The sequence below is a fragment of the Bos grunniens genome, chromosome 12, assembly GCF_055505025.1.
Source record: "Bos grunniens cultivar Pamir isolate PY7600 chromosome 12, Bosgru_T2T1.0, whole genome shotgun sequence".
In the NCBI taxonomy this organism is placed as follows: domain Eukaryota; kingdom Metazoa; phylum Chordata; class Mammalia; order Artiodactyla; family Bovidae; genus Bos; species Bos grunniens.
The window spans coordinates 88,597,311-88,615,037 of record NC_141176.1 but is presented as its reverse complement, the minus strand read 5'-3'; the positions used below and the strand labels follow the sequence as shown (position 1 = coordinate 88,615,037).

The window sequence follows — 17,727 nt, the reverse complement described above, 5'->3', positions numbered from 1 at the left end:
CCTGAAATGTTAGCCAACTCCCAGATCTGTGCAGTTGAATGATTAAGCAGAAACTGTATCCCATAGTTTTCATCTTTTTGAATAAACTACTTGTATGTGACCACATACAGCTTTTGTAGATTCAAGAACTGCTTCGTTAACTAGACTGCAGTTCAGAGAACGATAATTTTATTTAGTTGCGTTCTCAGGAAATGCATCCCCCAAAAGTGTAAAAGTCTACAGGCCTTGAAAATCTTATTTGAGACTGGAATCATGAAAGACTGCTCCAGAATGTAGTAGTTTGTTTTTCAAACTGGACCTTGACGCATAATGTTCTAATCAGATTACAAAGGCATTTGATGTTTATCGCAGAGAATTCTGAAAAAAACGCAGAAAGCTGACAGTCACCCCAAGTCCACCATCCAGTAGCTCAAAGCAGCCTCAGATAAAGGCCCTGCGTTTGACCATCGGCGTCTGTGTTTTCTGTCTGGTCAGCGAAATGAGCAGAGCAACACGCTCTGTGTATGCATATGTGTGTGTATTTTCAACTGAACTTAGCCATTTACTTAAATAATCATAAACTCTAATGACGTAATATTTTTTGAATCTTTTTATTTTGTGTTGGGGTATACCCCAATTAACAACACCGTTGTGATGGTGTTAGGTGAACAGTGAAGGGACTGAGCCATACATATATTAAATACATGTATCCATTCTCCCCCAGACTGCCCTCCCACCCAGGCTGGCCCATGACATTGAGCAGAGTTCCCTGTGCTCTACAGTAGGTCCTTGTTGGCTCTCCGTTTGGAATATGGCAGTGTGCACATGGGCATCTAATGATGTAATTCTGAAACGAAAGGAAAAATAAAATCAGCCATACACATGGGCTTCCAGGTGGCTCAGGCGGTGAAGAATCTACCCGCACTGCAGGAGACCTGGGTTGGATCCCTGCAGTCTCCTGGAAAGTCCCCTGGAGGAGAGCATGGCAACCTACTCCGGTATTCTTGGCCTGGAGAATCCCATGCACAGAGGAGCCTGGTGGGCTACAGTCCACGGGGTCGTGAAGAGTCAGACACGACCGAGTGACTGACAGACACGCGTGCCAAAGTCAGGTCTATTCACTCAGACACGGAAACTGCATTCGCTCGGCGTTTTGTTCAGAGGCAGAAGAGTGTCACCTGTTGGTCCCTTTCCCCCAGTTTGCACAGCGGCAGGGTTTGCATGGGTCCTGTTATATGAGTGACGTGCTCCTGTTCTCAGCCGGACGATACCTGCCACAAGTACGTGGAAATATTAGATACTCAGAGAGATGCTGAAATTGTGTGTGTATCACAGTACCCAGAGAGGACTCCAAGTCGGAGCTGACACACTTTAAAACAAGAAGCTCGGTGGTCATGCCTGTCTGGAGGGCGTTTGCCTGGCCCGGTTATTTGTTTGGACCCAGAAGCTGGTCGTTCTTGTCTGCATCCTTTCATTCCCATCTCTCCTGCTCTGGGTCAGCAGGACGTTTTTGCATTTGGCAGCAGTGTATCAATTTGCCCTTATTACTATGGCAGTTCCCTGTGTTCTCCAGTCATCTACCTGGACGTGCTGTTGCATTCAGGAGAGCAAGGGCTCCTTATTTCAAGTATTTTCAGACTCTTTGAGCATCAAGGGGCCACAGTGATTTGGCTGTCCTTCTAGGTTCAACCTACATATTTTTGGCAACCTCAGAGAAAAGTGTGAGAAGTCCTTGCACTTGTCCTGAGGGGCGTATGTTATGATGGAGGCATGAATGGAGGAGTGGGAAAGGGAGAAAAGAGAAGCAAGGAAAACGGGGTGTCCGTGAGGGGGTGGGGAGAATAACTGTGGGCCCGTGACCAGCCAGCCCTGGGCATCTCAGCTCCTGGCTCCTGTGGACCTCACTGTTCCGTCAGGCCTGGTTCGGAAGGCAGGCAGGCAACCATTGCCCCATCTGATGTACCTGTGAAACCTGGGCGTGCGATGCTAGTCGACAGAAGGGTCCAGACTGGAGAAGGTAACGTGTGATACTCAGATCTGTCATGACCCCTAAACTCTTCTAAGTGGAAAGTTTCGGCTTTAACTGCATTATGCCAGGTTTTTAAACAAGCATGGGATCCTAGTGTGGATTAAAGCATTAAGGAAATTTGTGTCACCAGGGAACTATATTCAATATCCTATGACAAACCTTATGGAAAAAATATGAAAAAGAATGTACTGTGTATGTATCACTGAGTCCTGTGCTGCACAGCAGGAATTGTTGATTAGATGTCTATCTGACTCTTCCCAACCCCACGGATTGTAGCCTGTCATGGGGTTCTCCAGGCAAGAATACTGGAGTCAGTTGCCATTTCCTTCTCCAGGGGAATCTTCCCAACACAGGGATCAAACTTGTGTTCCCTGCACTGCGGGTGGATTCTTTACCGCTGAGCCACCTGGGAAGGAGGGCACAGCAGAAATCAACACATGCTAATCAGCTCTACTCCCATAAAATAAATTTAAAAAAAAATGTTGTGTCACATAATGGTTGCATTATTTTAAAAGTTTCCACAGTGATGAATATGGAGTTGAAATATCTAATTGAGATTATTAGAGATCTAATTTAGATTATTAAACATTAAAGTCTAATTTAGGTTATTAGATTGATTCAGAGTATTCCCCGTGGAAGTGTTAAGAGTCTAGTTTGGTGAATAACTTTTAAAAACTTGGATTCAGGTTGATAGGTAATCAGAAGATAAAAACAGATCCTACTAGGAAAGCATTTCATATCAGGGACTTTCCGGGCGGTCCAGTGGTTAAGATTGTGCTTCCACAGCAGCGGGGACAGGTTCCATCCCTGGTTGGGGAGCTTGGACCCCACAACTTGTGTGGCGCGACCGAAATAATCATCATCACAATAAATTTCAGGCAGGGAAACGTCAGAAACCCTACTCAGAGTTTCCATTTGTTCCACATTATACTGTCCCTGGGTTTGGCTCAGAGTCACCATATCTTATTGTCTTGCTTGGGAGTGATTCATTGGGAAAAACTGAAAAACCATAGGAGTTCCCCGTTTCTGCTCGGCTCACCCCACTCCTATGCCTTCCCACGGAAGCCCTCCAGGGAGAGACCCAGAACCACAGCCCCAACACTCTGGGCAGCCATCCTGATCGTGAGCCCCCCGATGGGTGGGAAGACGGGCCTCCCCCTCCCAGGAGGGCAGCAGGGTAACTTGCCCTGACTCTGAGCCCCTGGCCCCGAAGGGGGTCTGACCCACTGTGTCTGCTCTCCTATGTAGGACATGAGACAGTGTGAGTCTCTTTGTTCTTTGTTTTCCATCAAAAGCCAGTAGATATTATTGACGAAGACCCCTAACCACTTTTTTTTTTTTTCCCTTTTTGGATGTGGTTGAACAACAACAACCTCAGCTCTGTGGCATGGGTTACAAACGTGTGGATTTTCCCCTGGGCTTCTTTGGCTATAGAAATGGACATGATCTCATCACACAGAAGGAAATCTGCGCTTGATATTCACTAGGTAGGGTCACTAGGCTTCCCTGGCAGCTTGGTGGTAATGAATCTGCCGACCAATGCAGGAGATGAGGGTTCAATCCCTTAGTAGGGAAGATTCCCAGGTCAGGAAGATCCCCAGAGAAGGAAAAGGCAGCTCAGTCCAGTATTCCTGTCTGGGAAGTCCCATGAACAGAGGAGCCTGGCAGGCTGCAGTCCATGGGGTCATGAAAGAGTCAGACACGACTTAACGACTAAACAACAGGCAGAGTCAGTGTAGTAATTTAAAATTAGCCAGTTGTCCCCACCCTAATAATTCTTTAAAAAAAAAAAAAAATTCCCAAGTCAACAATAAGACAAGTGTCTTACTATTACCAAATGTTCAGGGCACAGATGTTCTGTGTGGTCTGACTTGTTAACATTTCTGAGCAATCTTGAGGTGATAAAATGCAAATATAAGTGACCTGGCTTCAAAAACAGAACTCTATGGTCACTGCCTGGGCTTTAACCTATGGGACACGTTGTTTTCCATTCGGGAATGATACTATCAGGACATCCACGCCGTTTTCTTCCCACACACATTCTGCGATTCTCACCAACTGTCCAGATCGCTCTGTAACATTACACTGAAAACACAAGTTGCACGTCTGGTCCATTTTTCCCCTCACCCTTTGGTCCTTGGCTCCCTGGACACAGCTTGAGATGGACACGAAGGTGGATCCATCAGTCTGCTACGGACCCTGGTCTCTGACGCCTGGGCAGAGGCATGCACGTGGATTGACTTTCTTTCTCTTGATTTGCCTTTAACTGTGTGGCTTTTCTATGAAAAGCTCAATTGAGAGAAAGCTGCATTTCCCCAAACCTGATTTACGCTTTAAGGCAGTGCAGCCAGAGCTGAGAAGTGTGCAGGGCGGGGGCTTTTCCTGTCACATCTCGAGTGCGGCACGCGTGTCCTCATCTGGTCTGTGTCAGGTCCGTGTGCGGGGACTGAATGGAGACCGTGGTGGAGGGTGCTATGATCAGTGCTCACTTACGGAAGAGTCAGTGCTCAAAAGCAGCCTCGCTTCTGGGGGTGGCGCACGGCTTTGCATTGTAACCAGGAAAGGGTTGCAGGAAACTGCCGATACCCATGACTCTGGGGAGAACGAATCCAGAACTCCACCTGCAGCGCCCCTGAGTGTCCAGAGACGCAACCTGCTGGGGTGGTTCGCTCGGTTCTCAGCACCACCACCCTCCCGCCCACCTCCCCCAGCCCCATCCCAGCTCCAGCTCCTCCTTTCTTCAGAATCCCTTCCGTGCCTGCCATCTGCAGCTAGTTCATGGCACTAGATTTGACTTAAATTTATTGTGTGTGTCTTAGCTGCCGCTGGTTCTTTAAGCATCTACCAGATGTTAGCACTTGGATGCTCTGTGTTGTCAGCCACACCTGGGAGCTGCCTGCCCTCAGGAAGCCGGATTGTAAAGTCCTGACATCCGGGTCCTACTTTCTGTCATCATAGCGTCTCTGATGGAGATGCAGGCGTCTCGGTCGTTACCCTCACTTGACTCTGCTTGCTCCCTGTTGCCTTAGAGACGGTGAAGGTGCTTGGATAGACCTGAAGGGCATCCTGCCTGCTTAGTAAGTGAGCCGGAGACAGGTACAGTTTGTGATCCCTTACGTGTGGAATCTAAAAACCAAACTAGTGATTGTAACCAAAAAGAAAAGTTTACAGATATGGAGAACAAACCAGTGGTTATTAATTGAGGGGGGCGGGCAAAGGAAGGTGGGAGGGGCAGAGAATTAAGAGCCACAAGCCACTGTGTATAAAATAAATAAGCTACAGGGGTACATTGTACAGCACAGGACTGTAATCAATATTTCATAATAATTGTAAATGGAGGAGAACCATGCACGTTTTGAATCACAAGGTAGTTGCACCTGGAAGTAATATAATATCATAAATCAACTATATCTCAATTAAAAAACAACAACCGTGAAATCTCCTGGGAGGCAAAGGAATTTCTGGGCTTAATGCACTTAGTGGTAACGTGTGCAGGAAATTCAGCCCGAATCATTTGTCCACTGAGAAACCCTAATCGCTCATCAATTAAAGAAATGAGTGTGCTGAGCGCTGGTATATCTGTTCTATATACCTGTATAGTCAGTCAGTCAGTTCAGTCGCTCAGTCACGTCCGACTCTTTGCTACCCCATGAATCGCAGCACGCCAGGCCTCCCTGTCCATCACCAGCTCCTGGAGTTCACTCAGACTCATGTCCATCGAGTCGGTGATGCCATCCAGCCATCTCATCCTCTGTCGTCCCCTTCTCCTCTTGCCCCCAATCCCTCCCAGCATCAGAGTCTTTTCCAATGAGTCAACTCTTCGCATGAGGTGGCCAAAGTACTGGAGTTTCAGCTTCAGCATCATTCCCTCCAGAGAAATCCCAGGGCTGATCTCCTTCAGAATGGACTAGTTGGATCTCCTTGCAGTCCAAGGGACTCTCAAGAGTCTTCTCCAACACCACAGTTCAAAAGCATCAATTCTTCAGCACTCAGCCTTCTTCACAGTCCAACTCTCACATCCATACATGACCACAGGAAAAACCACAGCCTTGACTAGACGGACCTTTTTTGGCAAAGTAATGTCTCTGCTTTTGAATATGCTATCTAGGTAGGTCATAATCCTCCTTCCAAGGAGTAAGCGTCTTTTAATTTCATGGCTGCAGTCACCATCTGCGGTGATTTTGGAGCCCCCAGAAATAAAGTCTGACCCTGTTTCCACTGTTTCCCCATCATTTCCCATGAAGTGATGGGACCAGATGCCATGATCTTCGTTTTCCGAATGTTGAGCTTTAAGCCAACTTTTTCACTCTCCTCTTTTACTTTCATCAAGAGGCTTTTTAGTTCTTCTTCACTTTCTGCCATAAGGGTGGTGTCATCTGCATATCTGAGGTGATTGATATTTCTCCCTGCAAGCTTGATTCCGGCTTGTGCTTCTTCCAGCCCAGCGTTTCTCATGATGTACTCTGCATATAAGTTAAATAAGCAGGGTAGGTAAAAAAAAATCAACCTCTAAAGTGCTCAAGTGTCGGGTCCTGTTGTATGGATTTAAAGAAGGAATAATTTTTTTTAGGAACCCTTGAAACCAGTTTTCAGAGTGAAGGAGCAAATCCTTGCCTGACTTTCTGCCACAATGCCTTCTGAAAAGTGAATTGATGCTTTTGCAAGCATTAGGAATAGTGGGTTTCATCAGGATTTACTTTTTGTAAGTGCATCCAATATGCTTATTGCAGTTGAGATTCCTCCCTCTCAAAAAGCATCCCCTGGGTTAACTCCTCCCCAGACATGGCTCCCCTGTCATTGACCATTACCAGCCTGCCAATGCAGGAGACGTGAGAGATGAGGATTTGATCCCTGGGTCAGGAAGATGCCCTGGAGAAGGAAAAGGCAACCCACTCCAGTATTCTTGCCCAGAGAATCCCATGGACAGAGGAGCCTGGCGGGCTACATGGGATCACAAAGAGTCGGACACGACTAAAGCGACTTAGCCAATATAATCAGTACCTCCTGAGAATCTGGTCTGAAACATGGAGATGCTTGTAGCTAAACCAGTTCATGTGTCCTGTGTTCTTGACTTCACCCCATCAGCTCCAGCAGAAACTGGAACTTGGATTTGGTGAGTGAAGAGAGAGTCACGAGGAGGGGCTCACGGGGGTGGAGAGGGAACCACCAGCGAGTCTTTGGTTATACAGGAAAAAAAAAATCTTCGTGAGGGAAACAGGATCTGGGTAGCATCTTGAATGAAGAAAGAGCATGGTGAGCCAAACCTGAGACGTAGGCGTGATGTGGGAGAGCGTGGAGATGTGCAGAGATGATACATGGCTTTCGGGTGGGGATGGGCCTGATGTCTTAAAGGAACTGAGTGGATGGGCAAGAGCATGGGTCTGTCTGTCTCAGGATCCTGAGGTCCGGAGCCTGGTGGTCCAGGGTGAAGGTCGCTCAGCGTGGAGGTCAGAGCTGAAAGGAGGCAGGTCTGGGCATCCAGGCTACAGATTTCACTCCAGCTAACACAGGTGCCCACGGTGTGCCGGCTGCTCTCGGAGCACGTTTAGGGGAGAAGGTGTTTGGAGAGGGGTGGGAAACCCCAGGCAGGAGTCCCCCCCCTTGGTTCTCAGATGCAGTGAAGATTTCCTAAGAAGGTCCAGGGATAAGACATGAGGAAAATGATGTGTCGGAAGGTGAGCAGCATTAACACTCGCTGTATCTCATGTGTATGGACTGTCAGTCTCCCTGCCCCCGCTTCCCAACCGCGGCAGCATCACTTAGAAAAGACTAAAAAAGCCTCAGACATTCAGATTCTGCCCTTCAGTCTGTCCACCAGAAGCCAGAGCCGGGTTTTAGCCACAGAAAAGACGGGGACCACTGACCCTCGGGGTGGAGAGAGAGCGCCGGAGGCCTGCTGTCCTCTGGAGTCCAGTTTTCCAAGCAGCTTTCCAGAAAACTGCAGAAATGGCCCAGAGGTTCCCCGAGAAGCTCCTACGCAGTGGTGCTCTACATTTGCAACAGTTCTAGAGAATTCTTCAAGGGTGCACAGCATGGTTGTCTGAGACTTGTCATTCATTCTGAGTTCTGCTTCAAGGAAAGATCTTTGTCAGGTGGTTCTCATCCACTGTTCTTTCTTTCCTAACTTAAAAAAAGTGTCATGTATCCCTGCTTTAGGAATCTCAGTTAAGACAATATAAGAAAGAAAGGGGGCCACCCTCTCTTTGGGATTGTAGAAAGGCACATCCTAGGGAAAAGTGACAAGCCATCGTGTGCAACTTGCCTTTTTTTTTTTTTTTCCTGACACAGGAATATTGATTTTTCACATAAATCTGCGATCTAGTTCTGCTATCTAGTTTTTGTTCTGTGATGCGCTATAATCAACCTCGTGCACGTTTCAGAAAAACTCATACCGCTCATTAGCACACATCATCATCTGTTCCTTCAGTATCGATTTGAAACTGGGGACGCCCCATTCCCCCTGGTTTCTCTCTCTCTCAGTGAATTATGTCCCATTCATGGTCATGGCTGGTGGCCTTCCCTGGTTCAGTAAACGTTGCATCAGACATGACGCTTTGTTCTCAGACTTTAATACTTGAATGAGCCTGCAGGCTTGGTTTCCTTGAAAGGAATGAGATGGGCTTCCTAAGTGTGTTTTTAATGTTAGCACTTGTAGAAGGATGTTCACTGAGAAGCCCTTGTTTCAGGTTCTCAGAGGAGCTCCCTGATAGGAAAGATCTTTCAGCAGCAGGGCTGGGAAGAAAGAATGGGGAGGAGGGAGGCTGTTAGCGGTAAGCATCATGGGGATAGTGTATCAGGAGTTTGGGTTCTAAAGATCTGCACCTAAGAATTAATTGAAGCAAATATATCTCAAGGGAGGGGGAAAATGGTTTGTGGGGCCAGGACGGTAGACGCTGTCCTCCTGAGCTGGGGACTTTTCATCTTGCAGCTGAATCAATCCTCCAACTAATTATTTCTGGTTAACTTTTTATGGGTTTGTAAGACGTTCCTTTTGTTCAGGGTAATAAAGGAGCCATTGTTTGATCAGTGACTGACTAATTATGATAAGTAATTTGAAACATTCTTGATGAAACTTGTCTGTTAATTAGCATCAACAGCAAATGGAAGCTAGCAGGACAACAAAGTCTTAGTTGCATCCACCATCCCCTGGAATTGAGGCGTCTTTCTGTGGCGTGCCCAATAAACGGAGGCTGCCAATGGTTAAAAAATAACAAACAAGTGGGAAGGTCTGACTCACCATCAAGGAAAAGGCATTGTGAAGCCACACAAAGGAGCCCTGAGATGTTACAAGTGAGGGGGTGGGAAAGGACTATCAGCAGGGCGACTTGATCCTACTGCGCAAAGATAAGCGTGTGGTTTCTTTCTGTTTCTTTCTTTTTTCTTTAAAGCTTAGTTCCTAAATACATGCATCCCCTGCTGATCTGAACTCAGGCAGTTGTCGCTCAGTGGTGTCCCACTCTCTGTGCACGCCAGGCCTCCGTGTCCATCACCATCTCCCGGAGTTTACTCAAACTCACGTCCATTGAGCCAGTGATGCCATCCAACCATCTCATCCTCTGTCATCCCCTTCTTCTCCTACCCTCAATCTTTCCCAGCATCAGGGTCTTTTACAATGAGTCTGCTCTCTGCATCAGGTGGCCTAAGTATTGGAGCTTCAGCATCAGTCTTTCCAATGATATTCAGGGTTGATTTCCTTTAGGATGGACTGGTTGGATCTCCTTGCTGTCCAAAGGACTCTCAAGAGCCTTCTCCAGCAGCACAGTTTGAAAGCATCAGTTCTTCATCACTCAGTCTTCTTTATGGTCCAACTCTCACATCCGGACATGACTACTGGAAAAGCTATAGCTTTGACTATACGGACTTTTGTCGGCAAAGTGAACTCAGATACTGTTGATCAATAAAAGTGTGGAACTATGAAATTGCAGTTTGGAATTCTTGATGTTGTCTGACTATACTGTCATTATCATTAACACGGTTAATTTTTTAAAATAAACTCAATGGTACCTTTTCTTTTATGCTTGTAGATTTCTACCTGGACAAGGACTGGTACTATACCCACAGATAGGAGACAAATTGGATATTATTTGCCCCAAGGTGGACTCTAAAACTGTTGGCCAGTATGAATATTATAAAGTTTATATGGTGGACAAAGACCAAGCAGACAGATGCACTATTAAGAAGGAAAATACCCCTCTTCTCAACTGTGCCAGACCAGATCAAGATGTAAAGTTCACTATCAAGTTCCAAGAATTCAGCCCTAACCTCTGGGGTCTAGAATTTCAGAAGAACAGAGATTATTACATTATATGTAAGTATAATTCTATTCATTTATTTTATAGAAGTTAGGATAAGCTAAATAGGTTTGTATCCATTTTTGTTTCCTTAAAATTATTACTGTGGCAAATAATTTGGTGGGAATCTTTGCTGAAAATTGTTCATTTTTTTTTAAAAGAAGCCTTAATTGAATGAAGGACCCTGTACTAGTAATACGCATTAATATAAATACCTAAAGAGAAAGAGCCTCCTAGAATTTTTGTAGCATTGAAATAAGTGGATATATTTGAATATACTCAGCATCTCTACTGACAAAACCATTTTTAAGAAACATTGGTGAGATTTTGATAGGTGAATCTTGTGCGATGACTTTTATCTTCATCCATCCATCCATCCATCCATCCATTCATTTCGTGTTTACTCTGTGGCAGAAACTGTGCATCAGTGCTAAGGCTTCAGCAGTGAGCAAGATGATAAAATGGTATCCATTCCTCAGGGAGCGTGCAGGTCAAAGGATGGGCGCTCCAGGCAACCACTGTCATACGTGGGCAGGCTGAAACCGGCTTTGGAAGAATAAGAATGAAGTTAGGTTTTTTCAATGAATTTCTTTTTTTTCTCCCCATATAATTAATTTGACACATCCTGTGTACCTCTTGGGGTCTATCTGAGCTCCTGCTGTTCACTCCTGAGGCTGTGAAATCCAGTGAGGCAGGCTGTGCCTAGTAGGTACAGGAGTTAGGTTGTTCCAGGCCTGGGGTATGTCAGCGCCCAGTCTGGGTGCCCAGGACAGCTGACACATCAGGCAAGCAGCACAGCCGTTTTCCTCGGTTTCTTTGGGAGTCTCCACTCAGTCGTCATGCTGGGCTCCACTTTGTCAGGGGCGCTGAGCTGCTGCCTGCTGGGAGACCGTCTCTGGGGGATCAGACTGAAACTCTCTTGGCTGCTCTTGAGAAACTGTAAAATCAACAATTCATTGACTACATATGAAGTACTCAATAATGTATTGTTTTCTGTTTTTTTATTACAGTCATTAGTAATTAAAACAAAGACGGTCATAACCGTCTAATCCTTGTCCTTTGCCGTGAACCTGAAATGCCACAGCGACGGAAAGCCTATTTTTAAACCAGCATAATGCAGAGAGTGGCTTAGGGAGAATAAGTAACAAAGAAAAAGGGAAAGTGGTGAATTACAGATTTAAAAGCAGAGTGATCATACAATGGAAGGAAAAGTGTTTTTGAGGGATGGGACAAGCAGATGGGGTGGTAATATGTATGAAATAAGAGGGAAATCTTTGAAAATGTAAAATAGTCATTAGGTAAAATAAATGGAAATCTTAAGCTTTTGGAAGTCCATCAGTGTCTTTAAAAAAAAAAAAAAAAAGACTTTTTAAAATAAGATTTCTTGTCGTTTAGTCTCTAAGTCATGTCTGACTCTTTTGCGACCCCATGAACTATAGCTCTCCAGGCTCCTCTGTCCATGGAATTTGCCAGGCAGGAATATTGGAGTGGGTTGCTGCTTCTTTTTCCCAGGGACCTTCCTGACCCAGGGATGGAACCTGGGTCTCCTGTACTGCAGGCGGATTCTTTACCTCTGAGCCATCAGGAAGCCGGACAATGTATATTACATGAGTTTAACTCCACATCCTTGCATCCAGCTAGTAGGCACCTTCATAACTAAGAGTATTAGTCCAGTCAGCATCATTACTGTATCCTGGTTTCTTTCCGTGGGTAGGAAGAACAGAAGTGACACTTGGAGCAGTTGTTCACAACCCCCAGAGAGGGACAGTCCCAGTTGCCAGGGGACCGAATTGGAACAGTCGTTCACAACCCCCAGAGAGGAACAGTCCCAGTTGCCAGGGGACCGAATTGGAGCAGTTGTTCACAACCCCCCGAGAGGAACAGTCCCAGTTGCCAGGGGACCGAATTGCAATTGGTGTTGGGTCGTTCCCTAGGTGAACTGATGCCAGGAGCCCTGAGACCTGGGTTCTAGTCCTGCTGCCTAAACTTAATGAGAAGTTACTTTATTTCTTTGAATTTTGATGTCTTCTGTAGGAAACGGCTTTTATTATTTTATTGTTCTTATTCCAGCTAACGGTGCAAGTCTCCAGTTCCAAACCATTTATGGCTGGATGCATACGTCTAGTCTAGAGTCTCTTGTCAGGGTGGCTCTTCTCCAATCGAATGGACAGGAGCCACCGTAAACTCTTTAAAGACACTGATTTGTAGTATTAACAGGTTTATAACACAGGCATCACACTTTTTTTAAGTTTTAGAAGTCAATATTAACTTTTAATTGGGAATGTATTTTTAAACCTACCAAGTATCCGCTGAGCTCCCCTAAGAAAGGACATGACAATGGTGTTCACCTAATTAGTTTTTCTCCTAGATGATTGTTTGCTTTGGCGTGGGGCAAAATTATATATACGGGTTTTCCTCATGTTGAGAACTGACTTTTTCCAGTGACCTGAGCCAGTCATTAACCTTGGGTTTAATTTGCATAATAAAATCTCCTAATCTTAAATCTTCCAAAGGTGAGGATATTGCAGCCGTTTGGTCTGTTTTTCATTATATTCTGATTCTTAATTGCCTCAAAGACAAACATTTTATATAAGCTACAGGTTTTTTTTTTTTTATCATATCTTTACATTTTTTTAAAAAGTTTATAAAATAACTCTCTGTTCTGAAGTGACCCATTGTCAAAGGAAGCCCAGTCTCAGAAAAACACTCCAGTGAATACTAGGCAAGCATTCCTAACTGTGTCCTCAGCCTTATTTGTGTCAAATTTATGCTTGGTTTCCAGTTTCTTTTTAGAAGTGATAACCCAGAAGGATTTGCTTGCTTCCAAATATCAAATTGGGAGTCATTGTCACTGATTTCTTTGGAATTGTTAAATAACTCACTTGCATTATCTCTGGGGCTTCCCTGGTGACTCAGATGGTAAAGAATCTGCCTGCAATGCAGAAAACTGGGATTCAATCCCTGGGTCAGGAAGATCCCCTGAAAAAGGGAATGGCACCCCACTCCAGTATTCTTGCCTGAGAAATCCCACAGAGCAGCCTGGGGGCCTACAGTCCGTGGGGTTGCAAAGAGTCGGACATGACTGAGCGACTAACACTTTCACTTTGTATTATCTGTGCCTTCCACAGCAGAGATTCAGCTTTTGTGGGCTTGTTAACCAGGATATTTCTAGACCTAAGCATGGTATGGGCTGCATAGTTGGTGCTTAAGAGTTATTTATTTATGTATTTGTTTTTATTTTTTATCAATAGTTATTCATGAAAAGAGAAGAATAAATAAATGGCTGAAGGATTTGAAAAGTTAAAAAAAAAGGGGGGGAATTAATAATTCAGAGCTGAATGAATCAGTAGTTTTGGTGTGGAGGCCCTTTGCAGTATTAACCCTCAGGAAGGTCCCTTGGGTTGGTCAGCCAGCCACAGCGTAAAATCTTGCAAAATACCTGCAAAGAGGTTTTCATCACACTACCAAAACCCTGTGAGTCATAGACAGTGACAATGAATGCCCTTGTGTGGATAATTTTTAAGTGAACCATGCCCACAGCCCAGCTGTTAGGAGGAACACCATCCGCCCAGGGCACCTCCCAATTTACCCTTGAGTGGTTGGTACGTTCTTTTACCGCAAACGCATAGCCAAGATGTGGATTTGTGGAACAGTTTAAAAGGCATCATTTCTAACGATTGTTTGATTGATTAAACGCTGTTCTGTAACTCCACCCTGCTGTGTTCACAGTGGTCCTTCGGAAAGCCACCCCTCGGGAAAGTCTTCCCTGAGAAACGCTGAATGAATTTGAATGAGTCACCATTTCATAGGCCCATCATGGGTTTCATTCTCCAAAACAATTTTTTTTTAATGTTATCAGAGCATATAAAATTGGAAAGCTCCTCAGTCAGCTTTGCTATTTTTTAGGCATAAGCTCCACTTCTGAGCAAAATTGCAAAATAAATTAAAATGTTTGCACACAAATATAAGGAAACACCATTCTTAAAGAATCAAAACAGAACAGCAGATTCCATTCCTGTATTTTTGTGGAGTGTTTTCCTTTTTGTTTTTGGTTTTGGGTTTCCTTATTTCTGGGAGTAAGTGTAGCAAGTGGCACTAAATATACTGAATAGAGACTTCCCTGGTGGTCCGGGGGTTAGATTTCATGCTGCCAGTGGAGGGGGTGCAGGTTCGATCCCTGGTCGGGAAACTAAGATCCTCCCTGCTGAGTGGTGTGGCCAAAAGATTAAGGATACATATACATAAACGAAAAATAAAATATGCTGAATGTACTATAAGCCCTTTCCCTAGCAAAATCGTTATGGGAAGTTTCAGATGTCCTTCTACACATAGATTTATTTTAGAATATATGTGTGGTCTCTGCAGTTGATTATGGGCTTTAGTTGATGAGTTATTTACATGATAAAGGTGGCAAAAGCTGTATTTCCCTCACGGAACATTATCAAGTTCAAGAGTATGACAGTATGAGCCTGTCACTTATCCGACTTTGGGGTAAGGATTTATGTCTGATACCTGGCATAGAATTACCTTGCATATAAACTCAAGAATTAAATGCATTTTTATTTTTAACTTAGAACTCCTGGCTTCATAGACTGGTGTGCAGTCCACGGGGTCGAAAAGAGTTGGACACGACTGAGCGACTGAACTGAACTGATTGGCTTCATCATAGAATGCTCGTCGACTCTTTGCAACCCTGTGGACTGTAGCCCCCCAGGCTCCTCTGTCTATTGGATTCTCCAGGCAAGGATACTGGAGTGGGTTGCCATTTCCTTCTCCTGGGGGATCCTCCCAATCCAGGGATTGAACCTGCATCTCCTGCCTTGGCAGGCGGGTTCTTGACCACTGAGCCACCTGGGAAAACCCAGTTGGGAGCTTGGGAGTCAGGCACAGCTGGGTTCTCGAATGCCCCTCAACAAGGAACTGAACCAGTCCCTGCCTCAGGCCCCTGTCTGTCAGCTGGGGATGATGTGCCTTTAAGTGGGGTGCTGTATGTGAAGTGCTTACCATGGCGGGCCCCCAAGTAAGCACAGCTGGGGGTCTCTAGGGGAGAGGCAGGGGGCGGAGGGATGTGAGAGGCAGGAGATTAAAGGCAAGCCTGTGCGCTCCTGTGAGCTGGCAGACGGGGAGGATGCACTCCAAAAGTGTCATTTATTTGAAAAACCATCCACAAAATGAAACTCCAGAGACTTTACAAGTTTCAGTAATGCTGCATAACTTAATTATAAGACCTTCCCTCTTTTTTGTCTTCTTGGAGTGTTATAAAAGTTCTTTTGTCCTTGGGCTTTCCTTACTGAGAAACATGCATTTATGGATCTTTGTGTCGGAGGAACTGCCCAAGCTTGTTAGCAGATCCTCTGTAAGACCCAAAAGAGACAGACTGGGCGGAGTCTTCTACACGTATAATCATCTCCCACTTAGCATCTCACCAGCCTTGCCAGGTCCGTTTCTCTATTCCCTGTTACACAAAGGAGATGCTGTATTTATTGATCATTTCCACAGCATCCCAACGTGGTATACATGTTCTTCTAGAGAAAACGTAGTCATCACGGTTGCCTCATCACTGAGACGAACTGAGACCATACTTCCTTTCACATGGTCATGGTCTGACCATGAGAGCATCGTTTCTGTTATTTTTAACGTAACATAAAATCCTTTTATGACCGTATTGGATGCACTCTCGCGGAGTACATCAGTAAGACTCCTTGTTCAATTTAATATGAATAAAGCTTAAATTCTTTATAATTTCAGGAATAAAATCTCAACTTCTGCTTCATTGGAGCTTGTGCTGGGAAATGCCTGGCTTGCAGGTCTGATGGAGTCATGGCCATTGGGGTATTTATCCCGTATCTCTTGGGATTTAGGAGGATTAGGCTATTGTAGGTTGAGACTCTGTTCATGTTCAATGGCGTCACCTAGGCGGTAGTGACAGCTTATCTTATTTAAAGCTAGACAGAGATTGTCCTCTGAGCACCATTCCTTTTTCCGAAAATAACCTATGAACGGACAAGATGACTCTGGTCCTTAAAGCAATGGGGAGAGACTAAAAGCCTCTCATGTAAAATAAGAATACATGAGGAGTGAAGGCAATTCCTTGGAAAAAAAGAATTATTTAGGAATTGCTCAGAATAAAACTGCCTTTACTGTTTCATAAATTACATCTTAATTTCCCTAGCACCTGTATTTATAGCTTTTGCAAAGTTTACTTAGACTTGTAAATAATTGAACAGTCCTGGAGACTCTGTGGAAGCATGAGGACGCATTTCTTTCTTAATAGCCTTTAAATATTTATCATGAAAATCAAAATTTAAAGCAAAATAAAGTACTTCAAGAAATAGCCAGGAGGCATTAGACAGACATGAAAAGATTACTTGGCAAGAACTTATTTATATCATTCTTAAGAGTCCCGGGTTTGTTCCTGATTGAAATCTCAGGCTCTGGTGTTTGATCACTTACAAGAAAGTGTGATGGCCTCACACACTCTGTCACTGTGCAGTCTCAAAACACAGGTGACAGGAATTTTGATCACCGTGAGAAAACAGAAACTTAGGACGTGTGTGTGGTTTAGTGCAGTTCACACGGCCCTGCAGCGTCAGGGGCGAAACTGAGACCAGGGCTTTCAGCCCCTTGGACCAGCATCGTTAGATGGTGACAGTGCTCCTCGGGGTTGTCAGGCACATACCTGCGTACAGATGGAGAGGAAAGACAGTCTACAGCCAGAGCGTCCTACATACCGGGACACACGTGTCACATACACAGTGACAGCAGAGAGAGCGTATGTACATACAGAGTGCATGCATAGCAGTAGCAGGCATGGATACCCAGACGCCCAAGCAGGGGTGCTCACCACGGATACCCAGAGACCTCTGTGCTTGGATCAGACGTGTCGGACCAGAGGTGCTGGCCTGTGTTGTGTAAATGTGCAACTACCCTCAGGCTTCCCTGGTGGCTCAGATGGTAAAGAATCTGCCTGCAATGCAGGAGACCCGGGTTCCATCCCTGGGTTGGGAAGATCTTTGGAGAAGGGAATGGCTACCCACTCCAGTATTTTTGCCTGGAGAATCCCCATGAACAGAGGAGCCTGGTGGGTTACAGTCCCAAAGAGTCAGACACAACTGAGCGACTAAGCATAATCACAGTGATGGCTAGCTTCAATCATATGCCCTGAAATTGACCTACGAAAATTCTGTAGAGCAGTAGGAAAGGAGAAAAGGCCACTGGTTAACCGTGGTGGTAGTGGCAATTTGTCAGATCTTCAGAATTTTCATTTTTCTTTTTAGAGCTACTATCAGTCAGTTCCATTTCTCCAGTAAGACGGAGCTTTGTGTTTTATCAAGTACAGTTGACCCTTGAACAGCACGGGATGAACAGGTTGGATCCACTTACATGCAGATTTTTTCAGTAGTAGCTATTCCAGCACCTTAGGATCTG

The 17,727-nt window shown here is 45.0% G+C and overlaps 1 protein-coding gene and 1 long non-coding RNA gene across 2 annotated transcripts in view; both read left to right on the top strand.

The window, feature by feature from the left end:
• Positions 1-17,727, top strand: part of EFNB2 (ephrin B2) — a 49,753-nt gene that overhangs the window by 16,335 nt on the left and 15,691 nt on the right. Inside the window, exon 2 of the mRNA XM_086328637.1 lies at positions 10,033-10,316. Within this exon, the coding sequence (XP_086184763.1) occupies positions 10,033-10,316 (284 nt within the window). The remainder of the gene's footprint in view (positions 1-10,032; positions 10,317-17,727) is intronic.
• On the top strand, positions 6,879-10,031 carry LOC147362045 (uncharacterized). Its single transcript, XR_015137737.1, has 2 exons — positions 6,879-7,121; positions 9,708-10,031. It is a non-coding gene; the product is annotated as an uncharacterized LOC147362045 (long non-coding RNA).